Source organism: Vulpes lagopus, chromosome 2 (assembly GCF_018345385.1).
Source record: "Vulpes lagopus strain Blue_001 chromosome 2, ASM1834538v1, whole genome shotgun sequence".
NCBI classification, from domain to species: Eukaryota; Metazoa; Chordata; class Mammalia; order Carnivora; family Canidae; genus Vulpes; species Vulpes lagopus.
The window spans coordinates 100346882-100372567 of NC_054825.1; the positions used below are offsets into that span (position 1 = coordinate 100346882).

Below are 25686 nucleotides of genomic sequence, written 5' to 3' on the forward strand. Positions count from 1 at the left end.
TCTTAAAGGATCCCAAAACTTATGGTTCTATGGAAAGTCTTCATTAAGTCCTGCATCCCCCTGGAGAATCTCATCCATATAAATTTTAGGACTGTGAGTCACTGATTTTCTTACTGGAAGGCACTTGGGGAATTTGGAACTGGAGCAGGTTTTCTGAGGTGCCTGCATCATGGACATTTAGTACTACACAGGACCTTGGGAATCAGCTTGTCTAACTTCATCATTTTGCCAATGAGGAAACCAAATAGCAGAGTTTAAAACTGTGTATGATGTTACAGAACGTGTCAGTGATAAAATCACAAAGGAAAGCATGTTCACCAGCTGTAAGTTCAGAAACTAGTTGACTGACTTTATGCCCATCATAGCCCTGGCCTTTTAGATTTGTGGATATGGGTCTGTGGTACTTCTTTCTCTGTCCTTTTTCAGGTGTCTGTGGCTGAGAGTGCCACCCTGACTCACAGTTTTGTGGCTCTGTAACTGAATGATCAATATCCTGTGAAACAGCATATAACTAAAACACGACATTGAATGCGATGTACAGTACTGCTAGATATTATCTTAATGTCCCTGTACCTTCTGGAACCCTGGAGAATATTGTGTACGGTTAAATAAGTATATAACCATAATCTTATTTTTACCATCTCTTTAAGATGTGTGGATAGAGAAAAACAGGATATCAAATAAGTTTTCATTGTTTACCTTATTCTCAATTTAAATGTAGTTTCTGGGGAAATATTCTATTTCCAATGATGGTCTCCAATAATTCCTACTTGTGAAGGAGGAAAAGGAGATCCAAGAATGAACATGCAAATTCACTGTAGTCAGCCCCCAGCTAGCTCAGGGGTGCTATCCTACAGAGAGTGCCACATACCAGGAGCAGCTGCAGCAACAGCACCAGCAGAAGCAACACGTGTTGTTGGGCCTCTGGTTTCCAGGCGCTTGGGACACAGCAGGTGTTCCTTCATTTTGTGACTGCTGTCTTTTTCGCATTTCAGCTACTTTCGTACCCAACTGGCTGAAAGAAGAGAGAAAACAAAAGGTATGAAAAAACTAAAAGAAAGATACAGTGCCTAGACTGAAGGGAACAGTAATTTAATTGGGATGGGAGATAAATTAAGAGAAAGAAAAAAAAAACAAATAACTTTAGCAGTCAAATTAAAAATTCTAAAAAAAAAATTTTTTTATGGGGTGCCTGGGTGGCTCAGTTGGTTGAGTATCTCCTTCAGCTCAGGTCATGATCCCAGGACCCAGGGATCTAGCCCTCATCCCTGCTAAGCAGGGAGCCTGCTTCTCCCTCCCTCCCTCTCTGCCTGCCACTCCCCCAGCTTGTATGCTCTCTGTTGCTCCGTCTCACACACGCACGCTCTCTCTCTCTCTGTCAAATAAATAAATAAAATCTTAAAAAAAAATTTAGGAGACTATCTTACAAACTTCAGGGACAAACTTCCACCAGTATCTGCTACATAAAATTATCATAACAACGTTGTTGCCGTGCAGGAACGCCTGGGTAGCTCAGCAGTTGAGCACCTGCCTTTGGTTCAGGTCGTGATCCCTGGGTCCTGGGATCCAGTCCCATCATCGGGCTCCCCATGGGGAGCCTGCTTCTCCTTCTGCCTCTGCCTCTCTCTGTGTGTTTGTTATGAATAAATAATTAAATCTTAAAAAAAAACAAAAAGAAAAAAAACAAAACAAAAAAAAACCCACAACATTGCCACATAATCAAAATCAGTTGGTAAGGGGATCCCTGGGTGGCGCAGCGGTTTAGCGCCTGCCTTTGGCCCAGGGCGCGATCCTGGAGACCCGGGATCGAATCCCACGTCGGGCTCCCTGCATGGAGCCTTCTTCTCCCTCTGCCTGTGTCTCTGCCTCTCTCTCTCTCTCTGTATGACTATCATAAATAAATAAATTGAAAAAAAAAATTAAAAAAAAAAAAAAACAAAATCAGTTGGTAAGGTAAATAAGACAAGGTTGGAAAAAAAAAAAAAAAAGACAAGGTTGGAAGATTTATGTTTAACTTCTTTCTTTACTCAAGAATGATTTCATCCACTTTCCTTGGTGAACACTTTTAAATGACTGTAGCAGGGGTACATAACTTGTTTCTCCACTGGTGTTTACAGTCAGGTTCACTGAGTTTTACAAAGCAGGTTGCAAAGTTTCTAACTATGTAACATTGTGAGGAAGATCAAGTGTGTTTTGGTATTCTCTTAGCTTTTTTCAAGGCACTGCATCTTCTTCTTGGTATGTTTGACTTTTCCCTCCAGGGGCTGGAGCCTGATCATATTGGCAAAGTGCCTTTTTCTCTGTTACATGTCCCAGTCGCAAAGACAACACCTCCCTTCCCTCCACCACCTCAGATCTGTTTTCATTCAGTAGGGTAATGTGGAAAGATAAAAAGTCACCAAATCCAGGGAAATTACTTTGGTGGGATGTATATATCATGGCAAATGAGAAAAATATTGAGGTACAGGATGTGTTGATACCTGTGACCTTACAAAGGTGGCCAAATGAGTTGTCACCTATTTTAACTGACCAATCCTGACCTAGGACTTTGTTGAGGATAAAAAAATAAAGCTTTATTTGAGTAAAAGAATATCAAATATAGCATGACTTAATAGAAAAAGATATGAATTCTACTACATGATGTTTTTCATAAATATGCCATGTATGTAAATAACATACATACAATGTCATGTGTAACCGACAGCAATACTTATTAAAACCATAATGTACTTTGGATTATTTTGGTATTGTGAGCTCATGCTTCAAAAATTATGTCTTCAAGCACTAATTTTTCTAAATTGGAGAATAAAATATGTATTAAAAACATTCTATGTTCATCATGTAAGGGATATAGTCAAAAATTTTTTCAGGGCACCTGGATGGCTCAGCCGTTGAGCATCTCTGTCTTTGGCTCAGGTTGTGATCCCCAATCCCAGGACTGAGTCCCACATCGGGCTCCCTGTGGGGAGCCTGTCTCTCCGTCTGCCTATGTCTCTGCCTCCCTCTGTGTGTCTCTCATAAATAAATAAAATCTTTTAATTTTTTTTTCATGGGCAAATGCTTCTATGTTCTTGTAGCATTTCTAGTTAAAAGGTTATCAGGTATAAAACCTACTTCAATCAGAAGAAAACAAAGTCAGAGACAAATATCAAAGTACTGAAATTGATAAAGTATGATATTGAACTTAATGACTAGCTAAAGTAAGATCTCATGTTTCTCTGTTTAGAACAGTCTAGGAATAAATTTAAGATGACATAAATTAGGGAAATAGAAGGGTTGCCCTTCCCTCCACTAACACTGTTTTTATATGCATCACAATGTCCCCAAATTGTTCAATCTAAGAGTCCTTTTATCAAAATCTCCAAGCCAATCAGTACCTGTGACACAGTGATCACTCCATCCTCTGAAATGCTTTCTTCTCCTGCCTTCCTGGGTACCACACTCACCTGTTTGCTTTCTATCTCATGAGTCAAAAATCACAGTCTATTTTGTTTTTTCCTTCATCTCTCCCATCTCATACTCTCTCCCTACAACTCTCCTCTGTCATTTTTTTTTTTTTATGAACTCATTAGACTTTTACTGGACCTATCTATTGCCTGTTAAGAATCTCAAATTTAGAAGTCCAGTAAAAATGATTTTCCTGAATTCAGGATTCATAGATCCAACTACCCACCTGACGTCTCCCCTTGACTTTCTCAACTTGCCATCGCAGACACGTTTCAACCTGACGCTCTTTCCTCCTCCACCAACCTGTTCCTCCCACAATTCTTCCACTTTCAGAAAATGAAAAGTCTTACCTATTTACTCAGACCAAAGAAGAAAAAAACAAAAACGAAAACCTGTGGAATCATCCTGGACTCCTCTCTTTCATTCAGACCCTCACAGTAAATCGGTAAATGCAAGCCCTATTAACTGTTCCCTTCCACTCCCTTCTGTTTTTCACTACTCCTCATCTCATTCTACTACTCATTCACTACTTCTCTCTATTCCATGCCGTTCTTGTCTCAACACAGCAGCCAAAGTGCACCTTCTAAAGCATAAGTAGATGATTTCAGCGAAGATTCTTCCACCCAGATCCGCTCTAAATCTTCCAGCGGCTTCCCATCTTATTCGGAGTCAAAGCCAATGTCTGGTCCTTCATCATTCATTTCTCTGAATGCATCTCCTTTTCTCTCCTCCTCACTCACTCTGTTTAACCACAATGGCTTCCTTGCTTTTCCTCAACCATGCCTGGTACAATCATGTGTCAGGGCCTTTGCACTGACTGTTCTGTACTCAGTGCTTGACTTCATCCTTACTCCTATGTTACATTGAGTGGAACCTTCCTTGCTACCTTATTTAAAAACACACCTCCCTTCTCAAGCATGACCTATTCACCCTTGTTTGTCTAATTAACTAGAAAATAAGTTCCATGAAAGTAAAGATTTTTGTTATTTTGTTCATTGTTGTAATAATGCCTGGTACATAGCAGATAACACAAAAATGTTTGTTGATTGGTGAATTTTATAAGCAATTTCATTAATGATAAGAAAAAGACAGTCAACTATCACACCTAACACTGAAAATTATTAATTTCCTAGCCATTGCAATCAAATAAGAAAAAGTAAATAAGGATTGGAAAGGAAAACACAAATTTTAATATTTAGAGTGATATGGTTGTCTACAAAGAAATTCCAAGAGATTCAATAAAGATATTAGTGATGGTTCAAGAAGGATACCAAGTCAAGCTTCAAAAATCAACATATTTCTAATATACTACCAAAAACTAATTAGAATATATCCAAGAAAGAAAGACATCATTCAAATGAATTATAAAAAATGAAAAAGCAACTGACAATATTTCTAACACAAGTTGTTTGAGAACTTCATGAAAATATTACAAAACTTTATTTTTAAAAAAATTTATTATTATTATTATTATTATTATTATTATTATTATTTTAATGATAGTCACAGAGAGAGAGAGAGAGAGAGGCAGAGACATAGGCAGAGGGAGAAGCAGGCTCCATGCACCAGAAGCCCGACGTGGGATCTGATCCCGGGTCTCCAGGATCACACCCTGGGCCAAAGGCAGGCGCTAAACCGCTGCGCCACCCAGGGATCCCCGCTGCGCCACCCAAGGATCCCTACAAAACTTTATCAAAAAACATAGGATACACCTGGATAGAGAAGGTTATTTTCTCAAGTGGGGAAATGAAATATCTTCAAAATGTTAACTGTCACAAATTATCCCATAAATTCAATATGAGTGTAATAAAAATTCTAATTGAATCTCATAGAACTCAACAAAGGGATTCTAAAATTTGCATGGAACTCTCATGAATAAATAAATAAATAATCTTAAAAAAAGAAAAAATAAAATAAAATTTACGTGGAAGAATAAAGGGCAGAAATTAACCAAGATATTTCTGAAAACAAGAACAAGGGGGATAGTATATCAATGACATAAAATAATAATTTTGACAACATGTCATTGGCATGGGAATACATAAATAGATCAGTACTATGGAATTTGTATAGAGTTGAGACACAGAGTCAGGCACATATGCAATCATGCTTAAGTTAGAGGACACCTCCATTATCATTCAGAAAAAAAATTTCAGTACATAGTATTGATACATTAGATTTCTATATGATAATTACATCTCTTAAGTTATAACACATACACATGCAAATAAACTTAAGATGAATTAGGGTTGGATGTTACAAACAATTACAAAACTCTGACAAGAAAATATAGAAAAATGCTTTTATAGTTTCAGGGTGGGAAAAGAATTTATGAGCCCAAGCCAGAAAGGAAAATATTATTTTTGATATAGTCTAGTTTATCAAAAACCTTTGAACAAATAAGGATCACATAAAGTGAAAAATAAGAACCAGACTAGAGGATACAAAGGATTATTACCTGTAAAATATAAGTAACACATCACAACTGAAAAATACAAATAACCTAATAGAAAAATGGGCAAAGGAGATGTGCAGGCAATTTACAGAAGAGGAAAATACAAATGCCCCAAATTAGATTAATATATACTCAGAACTAGTAATCAGGGAAATTCAAATAAAACAATTATTCCATAGCTAATTTCCCCACAGTTAAAAAGTCACAGGGCACCAATTTTGAGAGAGGATGTGGGTAAACAAAAAGCTCTTATACAATCATTTTGAAGAATAATACTGGCTACATAACAAAGTAGCTAACAAATTCCACTCTCATGTTTATACACTGGAGAAGCTCTGACATATGTATATGAAGATATGAAATACAATATTTCTAATTCCTTAAATGGGACAATCTGTATTTTCATCCTTTCAATAATGAATAAAAATGGGGATCTCGTTATAGGATGCTATAAAACAACACTTAAGATGAATAACTTAGATCTACAGGATTCAACAGGGAGATTGTAAAATAACATTGAATGAAAAAATAGCTGCAGAATATTTTTAAAAAACCAGCTTGTGTTATTAATGTAATTTTTGTAAGTATACAAAACAATACCTTTTATTTACTTCTGGATAATATATATAGTAAAGTAATAAAACATGAACTAGATCCATGACTACTGGGGTATAATGATGGAAATGTCATAGGAAAAGAAGGGATTTTTAACTTTATCTGATCATTTCTTTTACAAAGACCTGAAGCAATAACAAATTATTAATATTTGTTTAATTGGATAACTGCACCCAGGAGTATTTGTTTTATTATCTTTTGTACTTTCTGTATTTAATTTTTGTCTTCAGAAACACCCCCCACCCCCCCCCCACACACACACACATAAATACAATACAGCTTTTTACCAGACAAAGGTCCTTATCTATATCTTATCCCACCAGTTTGCAGGAAGATTTAATCACCTTCTTGAGAATTAAATACCTTCATTTTGTCACTGTTAAATACCCAATTTTGGAAAGTTTATAGAGAAATGCCCTGTTGGGTGCAATGTCGTGGTATAAAATGCTGAAGAGGAGTTCAAATAATTGTTAGATTTGTAGGACTTTTCACTGTTTCCTAAGTCCTTTGGCTCATTAGGAAAAAATCACAGGCTAATGCCTTCTTTGTGCTTTTCTGAGGTAATTGTGTGTGTTGTGTCATAAGCATTTTCCTTCTGGCAAAAAAAAAAAAATTACTACTCACTGATTTTTTCCTCTGTAAGTACCCATACCATTTGGAGCAGGCTGCTTCTATTTCTCTGATTGATCTGTATGTATCCCAGAATATCAGCAGTTCCCTATTTATATTCCGTATTATTATCAACTGTGTTTGGAGTCTAACCTTCTCCTGGGCTGCCTGGCATATAACTATATATAAGAAAAACAGTCTGTTGTCATATTTTGCTACATAGCTGCACTGTTCAAAGAATTATACACACGGTGGGGAAGAAAAACTTTCTAGAGAGCTACTTAGTGACACATGGTGGGGAAGAAAAACTTTCTAGAGAGCTACTTAGTGACAGCACTCTCTTTGGGTGAATGGGCATGGCGAACAGCGGCCAGCAGCTATTCACATCCCAGAAACCTTACTTGCATCTACTTCCTGTGTGTCCTTCTAAACAATGGTGCTTAAGAAAAGTCACTGGAGTTTATCTGTAAATACAGAAGGGAAAATCTGTGTAACTGTCATAGTTTTCTTCTGTAGAGTTAATGGATTCTAATTTTAAGCAAAACAAATTTTTTTTAATGTCATAAAGGAAAAAAGAAAAAATTTTTACAAAAGAGTGCATAACCAAGGACTAAAACTCAAACACTTTTGATAATGTGGAGGCCAATTCTTTTTTCCTCCATTCAAACTCCCTAGGGAGACAGACTGTCAAGAAACTGTTTAATTTCACAGGATAAAGGAGAATGAGGTGGGGAAATCGGTTTCTCCTTTACAGAGAAGTACATACTTGTGCATGAAATTGGGACTTCATACTCTGAGCTGTGTGGCCTTGGAAGAGCCCATGACCCAGGGACATAGCAAGGCTGGGAACACGTGTAGTGAGTGGTCTCCCAGACTGCTCCTCTCATACTGGCCACCTTGGAAAACATTTCATTTAGTTCTTATAGTGAGGTGCTGGGGAAGCTGTTATGGAATAAAGATTAATCCTTAGCATTATCACTTCTCCCCCCTCAAAGCTTAGGCAAATTTACTAGCGAGGTAAACCCATAAATCTGAGGTAGTGATGAGGGAGGTATTTTTTGTTGTTGTTGGGCATTAGTTGTATCTTCCAAGAAGCAAGAAGGACATCTGATCTTATTTCTTTCTTTCTCTCTCTCTTTTTTTTAATCTCATTTCCACCTGGTCACAGTTTTACTCCACATTGCTTTTTTTCCCTTGTGCAGGATCACATACAATGATCAAAACCATCTTTACACAACAGAAGTAAAAATCAACAAGTGGGACTACCTCCAAATATATAAAAGCTTTTGCATGGCAACAGAAATAATCACCAAAATGAAAAGGCAACCTACAGAATGAGACAAAGTATTTGCAAACCATGTATCTCATAAAGGGGTTAATTTCCAAGATATATAAAGACCTCATGTAACTCAATAAAAAAATTAACAAAGCAGTAAAAAAAAAAAAAATGAGCAGAGAAACTGAATAGGCATTTTTCCAAAGATGACACTCAAATGTCCAGCATGTACATATAAAGATGCTCAACATTACTAGTTACCAGGGAAATGCAAATCTAAACCACAAGGAGATATCACTTCATACCTGTTACATTGTCTATTAACAAAAAGTCAAAAAAATAAGTATTGTTGAGGATGTGGAGAAAAGGGAAGTCATGCACTGTTGGTGGGAATACAAATTGATTTAGCCACTATGGAAAACAGTATAGAGGTTCTTCAAAAAATTAAAACTAGAATTACCATCTGATCCAGCAATCCCACTTCTGGATATATGACCAAAGCAAATAAAAAAGGATATAGAAAAGATACCTGAACTCTCATGTTCATTGTAGTTGCATTATTCATGCTACCCAAGATATGGAAACCAACCTAAATATTTGTCAATGGATGATAGATAAAGAAAATGTGTGTGTGCATCTATAATATAGATAGAATCTATATTATAGATGGAATATAATATTCTACTCATCTATATTCTGTATGAATTCTATGCATATATGTGTGTATATATATATGTAAAATGGAATATTATTCATCCATGAGAAAGAAGGAAATATTGCCATTTGTAACAACATGTCTAGGCAGACAGAAAAATAAATATTGTATGCTGCTATTTATATGTGGAATCTAAAGAAGCTGAACTTGTAGAAACAGAGTAGAATGGTAGTTCAGGGACTGAAGGTGGAAGAACTGGGGAGATGCTGGTCAAAGGATGCAAAATTACAGTTAGAACATGAGTAAGTTCTGGACATCAGTTGCACTGTGCTAATTATTAACAATACCGTATTATATACTTCAAAGCTGCTAAGTTTCTAGACCTTAAATCTTCTCACCACATAGAAGAAATGATAATTATGTGACATGGTGGAGGTATGAGCTAATGCTACAGTGGTAATCATATCGCAATTTATAAATGTATCGAACCAACACTTGTACACTTTACACTTACACAATGTTATATGTCAATTATATCTCAAATAAAAATCTTTACAGTTTGAGCAATGAACAAAATAAAACAAGATGAAATTTAAAAGATAAATATAAAGATATGAGCTTGGATCTGAAAAAACTTTGTAAGATGAGGATGAGAGAAAGCATGGCTTACAAGGAACACATGAAAAATTCTAGGTGATTAACTGGACAATAAATTCAGTATTAATCAATAGTACGATGTAAATAAAATAGGTAATGAAAACTTAGAATGCATTAATGGAAGCATGCTTTCTAAAACAGGTTTTCTAAAGCCGATGATGGGTCTTATCTGGGCTGGTCGAATGGTTATGTTTAATTCTGGCCAGAAGTTAAGAAAGAAATTGCAATATGTTCAGAAGACTAGAAGGAGGAGAAAAAAAAAACACTCAAAAATGTCTCATAAGAATACTACTTTTAGAACAAAGGTGTTTGCGCTAATGAAGAAGACAGACAATCCGAATCATACTCTTCTAATATTTGAAGTGATGTCGTGTAGGAGAGAATATAGATCTGCTTTGTAAGATCCCAATGTTAGGAGATGGATTGACGAATAGAAGCAATTAAGTCTCTTGCTTCCATATATGGAAAGTCTGTCTGTTACTCAGATGAGACTTTCATTTACCCGTGAGGTTGGTATCAAGCCAAGTATTCTTGAGCATTCAAATAGAGGCTGGACAACTGTTTGAAAAAGGTTGAGGCTGATGTACAAAGGCCTCAATTTTACATGGATGGTTAGACTGAGAAAATCTTTTTTTTTTTTTTTTTTTTTAAGTAGGCTCCATGCGCAGCATGGACACCAACACAGGGCTTGAGCTCAAGACCCTGAGATCAAGACCTGAGCTGAGCTAAGAGTTGGATGCTTATCCGACTGAGCCACGAAGGCACCCCAGATTGAGAGAATATCTTAGTTCTAGAGTTACTACTCTTGAAATGAGCTGCCCAAGCTAACTACTCTCTTCAAAATACAGTCAGGAGGAAGAGAACCCCTGTTTTTATCAGTTTCTACCTTCTTAGAGAGCCTATTGTCAGTTCTTGAGACTAATACTATTCACCTTTTTTGTTTATATATTGTTTCCCAATAAAATCATAAAACTCTTAAGAGGAAGGAGATAGATGATAGATAGATAGATAGATAGATAGATAGATAGATAGATAGATATCTCAAATATGTTGGCCTTCCTAGAATCTAGCAGTAATTTTTATCATTAGTAGATGCACATAAATATTGACTATTTTTTTTTTTTTTTAATTTTTATTTATTTACGATAGTCAGACAGAGAGAGAGAGAGAGAGAGAGAGAGAGAGAGAGAGAGGGGCAGAGACATAGGCAGAGGGAGAAACAGGCTCCATGCACCGGGAGCCCGACATGGGATTCGATCCCGGGTCTCCAGGATCGCGCCCTGGGCCAAAGGCAGGCGCTAAACCTCTGCGCCACCCAGGGATCCCCAAATATTGACTATTTTGATGGTGAGTATGCAGATTCCTCAGATTACTTTTTAAAAAATCTACTTTCCCAAGGCAGAGATTTCAAATTTTTTACCTATAATTCCTACAGCTCTAAGAAATGCTGTCAAGTTTGAACAGTGCTCTTTATCCTTTCCCAAAGTGTCCCTTTGGGATTGATAATAATAGAACACATCAGTACACCGTTGTTACTGTAAAGGTCATCAAATGGATTGAATATGTAAAATACTCAGAACAAATCTTCATACATATAGTAAGCACTTAATAAGTGACAGCTCTCTCAAGATAGTACTGGAGAGAGCTGTTCCTAATGTTGCCAGAAAGCTGATATGGTACACTGTTTTCAGGCTACAGATGTTGAAGATTTCCATCACTATCTTCTTGCTGAGAGACCATTTCTCATAGGGTGGGTGGTCAAATTTTTGTACCCATTGGGTAGAATCTTCCTATCTCAGGGATCTACACAAAGACTTACTCAGTGAAGAAAGAAGACTAATAGTTTGGTTTTTCATTTCACCACTAACACTGTAATTTTTATCACATGTAAATGCACTGAGTCTCAAGTGACTCACAGTACCCACAATCAACTCCTTATCCAACAATCAAACTTCATTATAATTGCAGCCATCTTCTCATGTTTAGTGAAAGCATTCAGTTTTGCCATATAGTTGTTGATTCAGTGTTTAGCCCCAAAAAGGTATTTGCTAAATAAGCCAAATTTGTAAGGCCTTCTTCAGCACTGGGGTGGACAAGGAAGCAATTCACTACGTACAGATATTTATTCCTGGTTGTGATGTATTTTCTCTGGGAAGGAAAACAACTCACTCCTCAATTTAAAATTTCTGATAACTACTCTGCTTCAGCTAAGCCTGCATTTGTCTGTGTGATAGAGCAAGCCTTCAGTGTCATTTCCCATCTCATGACATGTTTATCTAAAAAGAGTTGTATCCTGGGGTGCCTGGGTGGCTCAGTCTGTTAAGCGTCTGCCTTTGGCTCAGGTCACGATCCCGGGGGGCCTGAGATCAAGCCCTGCATCGGGCTCCTTAGTCAACATGGAGCCTGCTTCTCCCTCTACCTCTGACTGCTGTGTGCTCTCTCTCTCAGTCAAATAAATAAGTAAAATCTTTAAAAATAAATAAATAAAAAGAAATGAAAAAAAAAAAACAAAAAGAGTTGTATCCTAACTAGTTTTTGCTTTTTGGGGGGGCCTGGGAGGCTATTTATTTGTGTATGCTGTTTTCAAAAACATCATTTTAGGATTACATTAAAACTACCAAGAATTCAAGAAGTAATCCCTGTTCACTCAGAGTGAAAACTCCTAAGAATAGAATTCTGGTCAATACTTTGGGGGGTTAGGTCTGACTCCATCAGTGAGATGTCCATGGGTTTCTTTTCCTAGGTGATATATACAGCTTGCCTTGTCCTGGCCAGGTGGCAGTGAGTAAAGTTACTTAACCTCTGCCATTGTTTGTAAAATGAGGAAATGGTATTTACTTCACTCTGTGGTTGTAAGGAGGGGAAAGCATGACCATTGACCTTAGCAGTGTGCCAAGTGAACAGCACTCACTAATCTGTAATCAGAATCACAATACTTGTTCTTTTTTTTTTTTTTTTAAGATTTTATTTATTTATTCAAGAGAGATACAGAGAGAGAGAGAGAGGCAGAGACACAGGCAGAGGGAGAAGCAGGCTCCATGCAGGGAGCCCAACGGGACTCGATCCCTGGTTTCCAGGATCACGCCCTGGGCTGAAGGCAGCACTAAACCGCTGACCCACCCAGGCTGCCCACAATACTTGTTCTTATTATACTCCTAGACAACTTCTGTCTTCATATTTACATGAAGATTTTTCTTCAAAATTTTAAGATGGGGCTTTAAATGTAACTGAAGGGTGACTGAGTGAGTGACTTGGTAATTGCTAAGGTTCTCATATCGAGTTAAAACCTTGGCCTTTGCCATTCAGTGTGGTCCATGGATCAGCAGCATCCCATCTCCTGGGAGGTTGTTAGAATTGAGGATCTCAAGCCCCACTTCAGACTTATTGGATCTGATTCTACATTTTAACAAGATTCCCTGATGATCTGTATAACTACTAAGGCCTGAGAAGCATGGGTTCAGGCCGTGCTAAGTTGTGAACTTGAGGCAACGTGATTGCTGTGTAGAGGAGATATATCTGTAAGTCAGAAAGACACAGCATCTTCTAGTTAAACCACAAAGTGGGATGAAAAATCACAAAGAGCTTGTTGAAATAGTACCCTTTCAATGCTCATCTCACTTATCATTCCCTCTGTCTTCTACCCATTTGGGCAGAAATAAGTGCTTCCCTCTCAGTGCTGACACATACGGTGCACCTACCACTCTGAGTTGTAATTAGTGGGCAAGACTGTTTCATTACTGGACTCTGACATCCTAAAGACCTTCACTGTTTTTTGGTATCACTAGCACCTCACAGAGGTGCTTTTTCCTGGCAGGCTCTGACAAACCAGCCTATGGGAAAGTACCTAGCACTGCTTGACCTTCTTTCATCTGCAATTTCATACTGTTTTAGAGTTTTGCCATTTGTGAGTTTTTCCTACAAGAGTATGAGCTCTTTGAGGGCAGAGGCTGGGCCAGTCGTCTTGGTAATTTTGATACACATGAAAGAGTAATTCTGTGTCTCAAGCTCCCACCAAGAACTGAAATTTTGTGAAATGGAACAAGTATTCCACTCCATATACAATCATCTCTCTATTTTGGTCAGAGGAAAAAAATTAATGAGGAGAAATGTCTCTCATAAGTTTTATCCCATCTTTTTTCTTCCCAAAATGTTGATACCTACTACTGTTTATGTATTTTGGAAAGTAATATAAGCCAGTATTTAGTTTTACACAAAAATTTAAAGATCAGTGATTTCAATGTTAGTATCATCAACAGGATAGTGGTGAAAAGCACCATATTTTCCAGGAAAATTCATCACATATGAATAAGCTTTAGAACTAGTGAGCTCAGTCAACATGTGTTAAAGGAGAGAAGCAAAACAAAGAGGTGTCTTTCCAGCATAGGTGAGTGGACAGGCTCCCCAATAGAAGCCAGATTTGCTCAGTTAATATGAAAGGGCAGTCACTCAATTACTTAGCAATAACAGAAAATCGAAAATCCAATACAGATAGAGTAGGGCTTTTAAAAAATCCACTTTTTCCCTGACTTATTCAGGCTTTGCTTTAGTTGAAAACAGCAGCATTAGCTTAGGGTGAATGTTTTAGAAATGGGACTAAATCTTTGCCACTGCATGGTGACAATAAGAATCCTTAGCATGGCTATTACTTTCATTGTGCCATTCTAGAAAATACCATTGATTAATATGGAATCATCATGTGTTTACTTAGGGAAGTACTGACAGCACTTTCATTTATGTGACACACTCAGTTTGGGAATCACTGAAGTGCTTTTCAGAGAGGAGACATGCTTATTATTTCAATTCACATAAAAAAGATAAGAAGTTAAGGGGTCCCTGGGTGGCTCAGTTAGTTGAGCATCTGACATTGGCTCAGTTCATGATCTCAGGATCCTGGGATCGTTCCCTGCATCAGGCTCACTGCTCAGTGGAGAGTCTGCTTCTCTTTCTCCCTCTGTTCCTCCCCTGCTCCTGTGATCTCTGTCTCTCAGATAAATAAAATCTTAAAAAAAAAAAAAAGCAAGTTAACATTAAGAAAAAAAAAAAGACAAACTATAAACAGAAAAAAAAAATCAGTAGAGAAAATAAAACCATGTTTGAAAAGGGTATGCCAGAGACTGTTTCTCCTAATAGTAATTGTTCCCATAATTATTTAAGATTGCTACACAAACAAGGATAATTGCTATGGAAATTCGATACAGAGCAATGTCTATATAAACACATTAAATGGGAATAAAGGGATTAATACTATGTGGAAGCATCACCAGAAGAGAACTAAAACACAAAATATATCCCATTTATGTTTGTGTTTAACATAATATCCCTATATACTATTCAAATCTTTTTCAACAACCAAGCCAATGTTACCTCTGATTCTCTCCTGCACTTCCTAATAGTTTCTATATTGAAGAACAGCTTAACTCTGCCACTTTCTCAGATACAGTCAGCAAATGAGATAATATACTATCTATTCTTTCCAAAGCTACATTCTATGTATATTGTGTTACACTAATAGACATCTATAAAAAGAGAACATTTAAAGATACAATTCAGTAACCAGGAAACTTTTTCAAAAGCTCACCTGTGCTCTACTCAAGGTAAAAATTCGTTGAAGAGGATTTATGGTCACCTTTTCCCTGTAGCACATTATTAGGTTTATTTAATCAACACAGTTACTTCCCTTCACTCTGCCTTTAACATATGCATTTTCAGCACACTGGTCCTATTAGAAAATTCATCTCACCTCACCTCAAGTTTCTTGGTGGTTACTGTTGTTGTTGTTGTTGTTGTTTTAATAAATTCACCAAACTCCAGGAAATACACAAGTGATGAAATCAATTCAGTCAGCACTCTTCACTCACACAGCAAAACATTTTTACTCATTCCAAGAAGAGTGGGCAGCAGTTACTAGAACAGCTAAGTATGATGAGGCGCTCCCAAAGCCCCTGACACAGCTATTCCCAACCTCCCACCAAGTACCCTCTGAAATATAGAAAAGAGAAAAGAAGTGACAGGTTTTATTGGGGGGGGGGGGGAAGTGGGGAAGCACAGTTATTCTCCAGCCTCAGATAGTCACAAAAGAGCACTGATAATGAGAGCATCTCCATTGGTTTGGTCTTTAGCAAAGAATAACGCTGAGGAAAGCAGCAGATATTAGCAGTAATATCCAGAACATAATCAGGTAAAATGGACACGGTAGATATCTACTTCAAAGTTTTAGGGCTGTTGTAAAGATATTAAATGACAACTTCATACAAAGAAATATATGTATAAATGTATAAGTGGTACTATATATATACACTATATATAGTATATACATCTGTATGTACATATATACATGTGTATGGCATACGTGTAGTTTATACGGTATGTGTGTATATGTGTGGACAGAGAGGGAGAAGCACAGTCATGGGCACAAAGTACTCAATTATCATTAGCTCTTTACACTGTCATAACACTGTCATAATTCCTACTTTACTTCCAACCCTTTCCCATCCCACTAATCTTCTGGATTTGAAGAGTGAATCTCACACTATTGGTAGTGAAGGACTAGGGTGTTTTTTTGTTCTGTTTTGTTCTTTACGATGTTATCAGTGGTTACTTACTTCCTTCTTCTTCTCCACCTCCCTCCCTTCTCTCTTTCCTTCCTTCCTATTAAATTTGAGGACCCACGTGGGGCTTGGACTGACAACCCCAAGACCAAGAGTTGCAGGCTCTACCAACTGAGCTAGCCAGGTGTCCCTGTTTTGTTTTTAAATTTCCAATCAGCCATGGAGCAATACTTTGGCCAAACACAATAAAAATAAATAATAAAAGATTCAATACAGAGCACTGATTAGTTTTTACTATTAGATTTTTTTATTAAAGATTTATTTAATTTATTTATGAGAGAGAGAGAGAGAGAGAGAGAGAGAGAGAGAGGCAGAGACACAGGAGGAATGAGAAGCAGGTTCCACACTAGGAGCCCGATGTGGGACTCGATCCCAGGACTCCAGGATCGTGCCCTGGGCCAAAGGCAGGTGCCAAACTGCTGAGCCACCCAGGGATCCCCACTATTAGATTTAATAGACACAAAAATTACTTTGTCAAATTTGCTCTAAACATTTCTAAAAGCTTACTCTCAATTTCAGTATTTACTTTGTTATGGACCAATAACAAATGTTTTGCAAATCAGCACAGGAATCACATGCGATCACACATCGAGTAGCAATGTTCTAACACTTAATTGTCTGCACCCGGTGTCAGAACTAGTATTGTTAGGGAGGATGTATTCTATTACAATAGTTGAAAGTTTAAATTAAAGCTCTATCTCTTACTCCATGAGCAAGTTACCTAACCATTTTGAGCTTTAGGTCATGCAACTATGAAATCAGGATAATAATATTACCTAATAATTCATCAAAATGTTTGAGATTAAATGAAAAGACCCTTGTAATAAGCACAGTGGCGGGCGCACAGTAGCTCTCAATTTGGTAATTACACTGTGGTAATTACACTGATTTGCATGCTTTTGTCCTTTCTATATGAATGTTTTGAAGATAAGTGTACTGTTAAATTATTAACATGTATCTTTAGTATCAAAGGCAGTGCCCTACTGTCATTAGTTGCTCAGTTAATGCTGACGGTAATGATTTGTCATAGAGGAACAGAAATATTATCACACTTAGGAATGTGAAAATGTATAAACAATTCACATGCGGTTGGAAAAAATGCTATTACATTGCTCTATTCCACATAATTCACAAGCCATTAAAATACTAAAAAAATAAAACATACTGCAGTTATAGATCTCAGCAAAAGTCAGCCTCATGAAATAGGGCTTCTGACATTATGTTGCTGAGTTAGGGAGAAATGGATCATATAATTTAATGGAAGTGAGATGCAGATAACTATTTTTTTAAAAAATTAGAGTATTTTTTTGAGAGCAGTATTAGGTTTACAACAGAATTGAGAGGGAGATTTGAGAGATTTCCTATATATTCCCACACTACACACATATATCTTCCCCATTATCATTCACTAGAATGACGTATATTATACTGACAAATCATAAGCACCTGAAATCCACTGTTTATCTTAGGGCTCACTCTTAATGTTGAACAATCTATGGATTTGGACAAATTGGTAATGACATATATCCGTCACTGAAATATCGTAAGAGAATGCTCATTACCATAAAAATCCTTTGTGCTTTGCCTAGTCGTCTCCCCTGTCATTGCCCACCTCTGGCAACCACTCATCTTTTCATTGTCCCCATAGTTTTGCCTCTTGCAGAATGTTTTATAGTGCAAAGCATACAATATGTAGCCATTTCAGATTGGCATCTTTCACTTAGTGATACACATTTAAAGTTCCTCCATGGCTTTTCATGGCTTGATAGCTCATTTTTTCTTAGAGCTTAATAATATTCCATTGTCTGGATGTATGAGTTTCTTCATTCATCTACTGAAAGACATCTCAGTTGCTTCCAAGTTTCGGCAATTATGAATAAAGCTACTATAAACATCATGTGCAGGTTTTTATGTCTATATAAGTATTCAATTTCTTTGGGTAGATATGAAGGAGTGTGATTGCTGAATCATATGTTAAGAATATGTTTAGTTTTGTCAGAAGCTGCCAAAGTGTCTTCCAAAGTGGCTGTGCCATTACACACTCAGATTTTTTTTTTTTGAGCAGTTTTTACATACATTCTCACGCAGCCCTCAAAACAAACCAGTGAGGTAGATATTGCCATTTTATATACATGAAAACTGAAACCAGACAGATTAGTCCCTGGTATTGAGCTAATACCCAGTACAGGTTTAAACTTAAGACTGCCTATCTCCAAAGTCTATGATCCTTCTTTCTTTGTTAATAATACCTATGCAACATGCTCTAGCACAAATTTCTAGGGCAAAGCTCTGATAGGATCTGAGAAGTGATCATAACCTGAAGTAACAGCCCTCAGGTAAATCTCTTTGTCAGGCAATAGATATATTCCAGATGCTCCAGAAAGGCTGGATAGCTCAGTCAATCCATGATGCACTGCCAATATTTTGTGATTGTGTGCACTTCCGTTTTTTTCCAAAGTAGCTTGAAATCATCAGAGTTAAATTATTTTATTCAGTGAAGAAGCCTATAAAAGTCAGCATTTGTTTAAAATACCTGTTGAAAATACTTATTCTTTATACAAATAAATGTATAATACTTGGGTTTCGATTTTATATGAGCTGTGAAAAATTTGATCCAAAATTAAAAAGATTGTGATTTGCAATTGAAGGTTTACAAATCCAGAAAATCAATGAACATGCATACATTAAGTTCCTATTATATACAGCTCATATCAGTCTAAAGATAGTGTCTTGTTTTTCATCTTAATGGCCCATCAGTTTTCATTAAGTCAGTGTGCAGTGGGAGTTTGTAGGTTGGTTTGCAATAAAAGGGCATCCCCCTTCACTACAAATACATTTCCCAAGGGGCTTCTAAAATATTTTAGAAGACAACATACATGTCATTTCATTACAACTACCATAAGGAATGGTATCACTACTCTCCTGTGAAACCATCAATTCTGCTCAGCCCTCTCCTCTGTTTCTCTTTCTCTTCAAGCCCTATCCAGAAGAGGCAGTTCCTGGCTTTTTATCCAAACAGGGTTGCTCCACTTGGGAAAATGTTATTAGCATCTGCTAGTCTTCCAGACTTATGTTGAGGTGCCACAAACATGCCTGCAATACTTTGAGGATATTCTGTGAAATTTTCAAAGAGGGTTTAGGCAGTCAGGGTCCCAGGAGATAACTGGGGGACAGTCAGGTTTAAAGAGTCTTTTATGATGGGCTGTTTACAAAAGGGTGTGTGGGCAAAAAATGGAAATCCCAAGGGACAAGGCAGTACTCTAGAGAACAGGGGACAGGTATAAGTAATATAGGTGATGTTATGGCTCCTAGTCATACAGATACAAGGAGAGAAAATAGTTAAGAGGAGATAGGGACAGAAAGGGTTACGTGGGGAGACGCCTTCTGACCAAAGCTGTGGTCTGAGGTTGACTAAGAGAAGCAGGCAGCAGGTGACCATGCTGGAAGTAAATATCCCAAGTTCTGCCTTCCCTTTGACCTCTTGGAACAGGTCCATATTGGCCAAACTGATTCGTTTGGCCATACTGATTCGTCCCTTAGGACACAGGAGGCTAGAGGAGAGAGTATTCTAGGGAGACAAATTTTGGCTGTCCACCATTAAGAGTTGCTCTGTTGGTCCACATTCATGTGGGTCCTGTGTACTCACTGACTGAAGAAAGGGGTTCAGTTCAATGATCTTAATGAATGCTGCTAAGTATGACATCCAGACCAAAACTAAGAAATGAGACTCAGACCTACCTCAAGAGATGAATTAGAATTCAGATATATTTTAAGATTATTAACAAGAGTGTTTCTTGTCACTCTTGAAATATAAAAAAGAATTTTTTTTCAACATCTAAAAATATTCTTGAGAACATGAACCTTACTATCCGTAAGAAAAAAGCTATCCCTATTTGTAATACAAATTTACACAATCTTCCATTTCCAAAGCTGATAGTGTTTTCTGTGGCTTGTTGGGTAACAATTGACTGCTGGCTGTTCATTTACACAAAAGTTGGCCCAACCAGAAATCAGCAGTGTTTTGTTGATCCCAAGTCAGTGTTTCTGAGTTTTAACAGGCAGACAAAATCGATTCCACCTGAGTAGTATTCTTCCTAATAATCTATCCCTTTCATTTTGTTTGGCTCTGCATCCCTTGTTTTAACTAGTCACATAAAATCGGCTATTTAGAACACTATTCATTCTCAACAGCTTCCTTACTACCAAAGTCCCTGTCAAAGCAGAATGGATGTCAGAAACATTTGGAACTCTCTAGTTAACATACTGAAATGACTATGGAGTAAATTGGGGAAAAAAATGTTTCCTTAGTTCCATAACTGGCAGGAAAAAGACTGCCCTCCCAGTTGCTAGGTATTTAGATTGTTACAAACAGGATACAGTTTTTAGAAATTCTTCCTTAGCCTTAGTAAATTGGATGTTGTCAGCAGTCTATAGTCTCACTAGTAATTGGGTTGGTGAGTATTTTAAAAAGGATTTTTGTATGCACAGCAGTTGATGGTTGGTATCAAAGACAGATTGTTTATTAGATGATTGATTGTTTGACTTTCATATGGAAACTTCAGTTCGGGAAAGGAACTAAAGCCCATTCTTTGAGTTTTCTTTTTAAGTACACTATTAAGAGGGAAGAAGCTTGAGGAAGCAGGGGCCATCTTCTACTCTCGTGCTAGTGCAATTCAGCATGAAACTGTGAGCTGCCCTGCCCTTGGGTGCTGATGAAAAGAGAGCAAAACTGGGCTGATGATTTCAACAGCAAGAATTTACAAAACGGCAAATAAGTAACAATATAAATAAATTAATTCATACATTTTATTCTGTGCTATATTTAAAAATTATTTGCATAAAGAAAACCAAAACAACTATTTACATAGTTCAAATTAGGGAACCTAGTTTTAAATAAACCGAAAATAATTTGATTCCTTATTTTGCAAAACTCCATTCTTCTTTGTCATTCACAGGTAAACTCAATTCAATGTTGATACTACTATTTACAGACCAAAAAATGGAAATTTAGTACAGAATAAAAGTGAAAAGGGTTCTTTTAAATGGTATTATAAGAAATGAATAGTTATTTAGAAAGAGATAATGTTCACGGAATCTTCCAACCAAATACCAGAATATACTCTAAATATATTCCAGGCATAGATGCAAACTATGAAAATATACATATATTACAAGACAATATGGGTGAATTTCTTTATAATATGGGAAAAGGGAAAATCTTGCAAACCATGATCAAATTTTAGAAAAAATAAAAAGACTTTGCATGGCAAGAAACAAAACAAAACAAAAACACACCACTATAAGCATCAATAGACAAATGCTGAAATGGAAGAAATTTTTGTTTTAAATTTGTAGCTTAGAGGGTAGAAGAAGCAACTATGGCAAAGGAGATGCAGAGTATAAATACTGAGAGTTGTTAAGATTATCAAAGAGTATTTGCTCTAGGCATGGTTATAATCTGCTGATCTAAAAAGCTCTTTTAAACAGAAGAAAAGACCAGAAACCTAATATAAAGGGGACAAAAAATGTATATAGATGGTCCTATACTAAAAAGATATAATTGCATTTTAATGTAAGAAAACATAAATACAAATCATATTACTTTGATATACCACTATTCAAATATCAGATTTATGAATCAAAAGCTTGACAACGTATCCTGTCGGAAAAGCTGTAGAGAAAGAACTACTTTCCATATACTACTGCAGGGAAAACAAAATTGTTCAACCATTATAGAGGGCAATTTGGCAATATTTAACAAAAGTACATATGTATTTGTCCTTTAATATAGCTAATCTCAATCCCAAAACTCTACCATGTCAATCTCTACGAAGATTCATCTCCATAAATATGACACAGCACATGCACATGGTTATACATTAAATCATAATTTACAGTAATAAAAGATTGGAAATGAACAAAATGTCTCTGAATGTGTGGGTTGGTTAACTGAAATAATTGAAGTCAGCGAAGAAAGAGAGAAGACAAATTACCAAGATCAAGAATGAAAAGAAGTGATATGACAGATCCAATAGATATTTTTAAAAATAAGGGAATTCTATTAACAACTTTATGCCAATAATGGACAGCTTAGATCGAATGGACTAATTCCTTGAAAGACATACAAGAAACAGAAAATCTAAATGTTCCTACAATTATGAAAGCAGAGAATTCATGACTTTAAAACTTTCCCCCAAAATTAGGCCCAAATATTTGCATAATCCACTCACAAATTTAAAAAAGAAATTTAGTTTTCTTCTCTTAATGGTAGTTGGACTTGTTTTGGCAGGTCAGTAAATCTACTTGTAGATAAGCATGATCTGCTGAAGGCCCCTTAAATGCAAGCTTTGCTAGTGTGGATCTTGAAGAGCCATGTCTCCAAGCGTAGTTCAGCTCTCCTACTAAAGCCTGACTCCACCACAGTCCCCACTAGATGCACACCAGGGGATTACTGTGACTATCCATCTCCTCTGGCCGGTTGGAGTTTAAGTGCCCTCCGACCAAACTGTAAGCCCTGGGAGCTGTTTCTTGCTACTCTTGCCTCCTCTTTGCTTGATTTTGTAAAATTTTCCTTATGCATTCGTGGCCTAGTACCCAGCAAAAACTCAAGACCCTACACAGATTTCTGCAGTTTTTTATCAGAAAACTTCCCTCCTCTCTAGGCTCTTTCCTACAAACTCCAGTCTCTATTTCCTCCAAGATAAGACTATATCTCTAATTAGATATTTTATCTGAATTCCGATGGTGAGGAAACATTTTGTCTTACTGACAATGAATCAATGAATATCTCATGAAGCTAAGAAAGCTAGTTTTCTCCATCAGTTTTTAGGGCATAAAGAGTAGTTAATAGCTTTCATCACAAATTTTTTTAAAATGTCTTTTTTTTTTAAGTGCTGAAACAGGTGAAGGCCTATGTCACAATCAGATTTCTGGGAGACAAACATCTTCTAGTTTCTTTTAAAATTTTAACTAATGGATCATTCCTACAGGCAAGCTTGCAGAAGAGAAAGCTGGCAGAGTGGTGAGTCTGTTTTTATGGAAATAAGGTCATTAGTACTAATCTTTGAGGGAAACGATTCATTAATTCTTGGACTATACTGATGGGGGAGGAGAGAAGGAGAAACAAATAAGAAACAAAACCAGTAAATATTACTCCAGGGCTAGATCTTGGAATTGAAACCTAAGAGCAGCTAAAATTAAATGTAAACCCAAAGAGCCACATTTTAACAAAGAAAAACCTTAAGATTTTTAAGCTAAAATTGTCAGGTCTTAAGTTAAAATTGTTTGAATTTGTTAATGCTGCAGACTATAAAATGACATGCTTTTCTTGACCTGTTTTTCTTGAAATGACCATATTATAAACTGTAATGTAGCTTTCCAGATTAAGGGGTAATTTTTAAAGACACACACACACACACACAAATACTGAGAATTATCATTGTAAACCTCATTATCATGAAAGAGGAATGTTGAAAGTATTGATGTAGAACATTCAGGTATGGGGTATAACCTTGGGTTGTGAGAATGCAGTGATGAATAACGCATTGGAAATCAGATGAATGACTGATATGTTTATTTCTAGAGGGAAGAGATGGCCGCATTGCAGAGAACTGGTCTTCTGGCATGTAAGGTGGTAGAAGGGTTTGGCTGTACAAGGATAGGAGTACCAGCCTGTAGCTTTATCATTGCTCAACAGAGACAGCAATGGTTATGTTCTCTACAGATGGCCCAGCTGGGCCTTGCTCCTGGACATTTAGCTGTAGAGCCTCTCACTGACCCTCTCAGAAATCTGTAAGCTGGGCAGCCGGGTGCCTCAGTGGTTTAGCACTGTCTTCAGCCCAGGGCCTGATCCTGGAGACTTGGGGTCGAGTCCCACATAGGGCTTCTTGCATGGAGCCTGCCTCTGTGTGTGTGTGTGTCTCTCATGAATAAATAAAATCTTTTAAAAAAAAATCTGTGAGTTACTTAAAACCCCTTAGCAAATTTGTTTTATTGAAGTGTAGATTCTGTATCTAATTGGATTTAAGTACACAGGTGGTCAGTGACAATCAGAAAGTGGTCATATAGATGGTTCAAGGACCTCAGATTGACTGAAGGGGTGTGGTACAGAGGAGAGGTAAGGCAGGGGGGACAACTAGCTTCAACATCTCTTTCCAAAGTTTGGTTGTGAAGGGGAGAAGAATGGTAGAGAACAGCTAGAAAAGGATGTAGAGTCAAGGGAGGAAATTTTTATTTTTAAAGATGGAAGTGATTTAAGGTGTCTGAGAAGGCTGGAAGGTAACATAAAGGACAGGTGGAGCCTGCCTTAGTTCAGCTAGAAGCTGTGCCTCCTTTAATGTAATAGGTTATGCAGGTACTGTCGATTGAGCAGCTTCTTTGACTCCAGAGTAACTAGAAGTATATAAATATTTGCTCTGGAAGACTCTTACCTGGTATAGGAAGAAGGAACTGAAAAATGCCATAGGATATTCCAAATAGTGAAAACACAGCAGTGACATTCATTAAAGCATATAGAAAAAGACTCAAAATCTTAGGTGCATAATATTTAACTGAATACTTTTGTATGCTTCTTCATTTATATTTGTGGGGAATATAACCATGTTATAAAAATTTAATTTCTTTTTAGAAAGAAAAAGTCAATGCATAGGCTTCAGAGTTTCACAATGCTTTTCATAATTCTGTGTGTGTGTGTGTTTAATTTATGCCCAGTCTTTTTTATGTATGTATTTTCACATAGTTCATAGATGGCATAGGGCATACTGTTGGTTTTATTTATCATAATCATGTTTCTTACACAGTATTCACAGGCATCATTTTAATAGGATAATTTTTAATTGCCATAATTTAACCTAGCCTTTTCTCTATACCTAAACTCAATCATTGCATCGACTTGAATTATAGCTCTGCAAAGGAGCTTAGGGATTATCCATGCCACATCCTTTGTACAGAGGAGAAAACCAAGATGCAAAAGAGCTGAGTAAATCTCACCAGGGTCATAGAGCAGATGAGCAGCAAGGTCAAGACCAGACCCTGAGGCCAAAACATGGACAGCAGGCTAGCAGAACTGATTGGAACTACAATACTCTGGCTCAGTGCTTCTCAAAATTCTAGTCTAAAGTGTATATTACTGGTCTACACTGAGATCAGGGGCTTGCAGAAGAATAAGGAAAACAGTGCACTGATTTATATTCTGTGACTGATCACTGGCTATCAGCTCACATACCAGCATCAGTCCACAGATTATGCTTTGAGTAGTACAGCTCTAATTGAAAGAAAAATCACTCACAAAATGTCTGGTTCTCTCTGTAGCTAGCAATGGCATTTGTAAATAATACATTGGGTGTTTCATAGCCACGTTTATGCA

At 37.0% G+C, this 25686-nt stretch overlaps 1 protein-coding gene across 4 annotated transcripts in view; it reads right to left on the reverse strand.

The window, feature by feature from the left end:
* RGS17 (regulator of G protein signaling 17) overlaps positions 1 to 25686 on the reverse strand; it is a 94120-nt gene that overhangs the window by 30874 nt on the left and 37560 nt on the right. For all 4 annotated transcript variants that reach the window (XM_041744502.1, XM_041744499.1, XM_041744501.1 and 1 more), the window contains exon 2: positions 872 to 1015. In XM_041744502.1, coding sequence (XP_041600436.1) covers positions 872 to 990 — 119 coding nt within the window. In that variant the 5' untranslated portion in view covers positions 991 to 1015. The remainder of the gene's footprint in view (positions 1 to 871; positions 1016 to 25686) is intronic.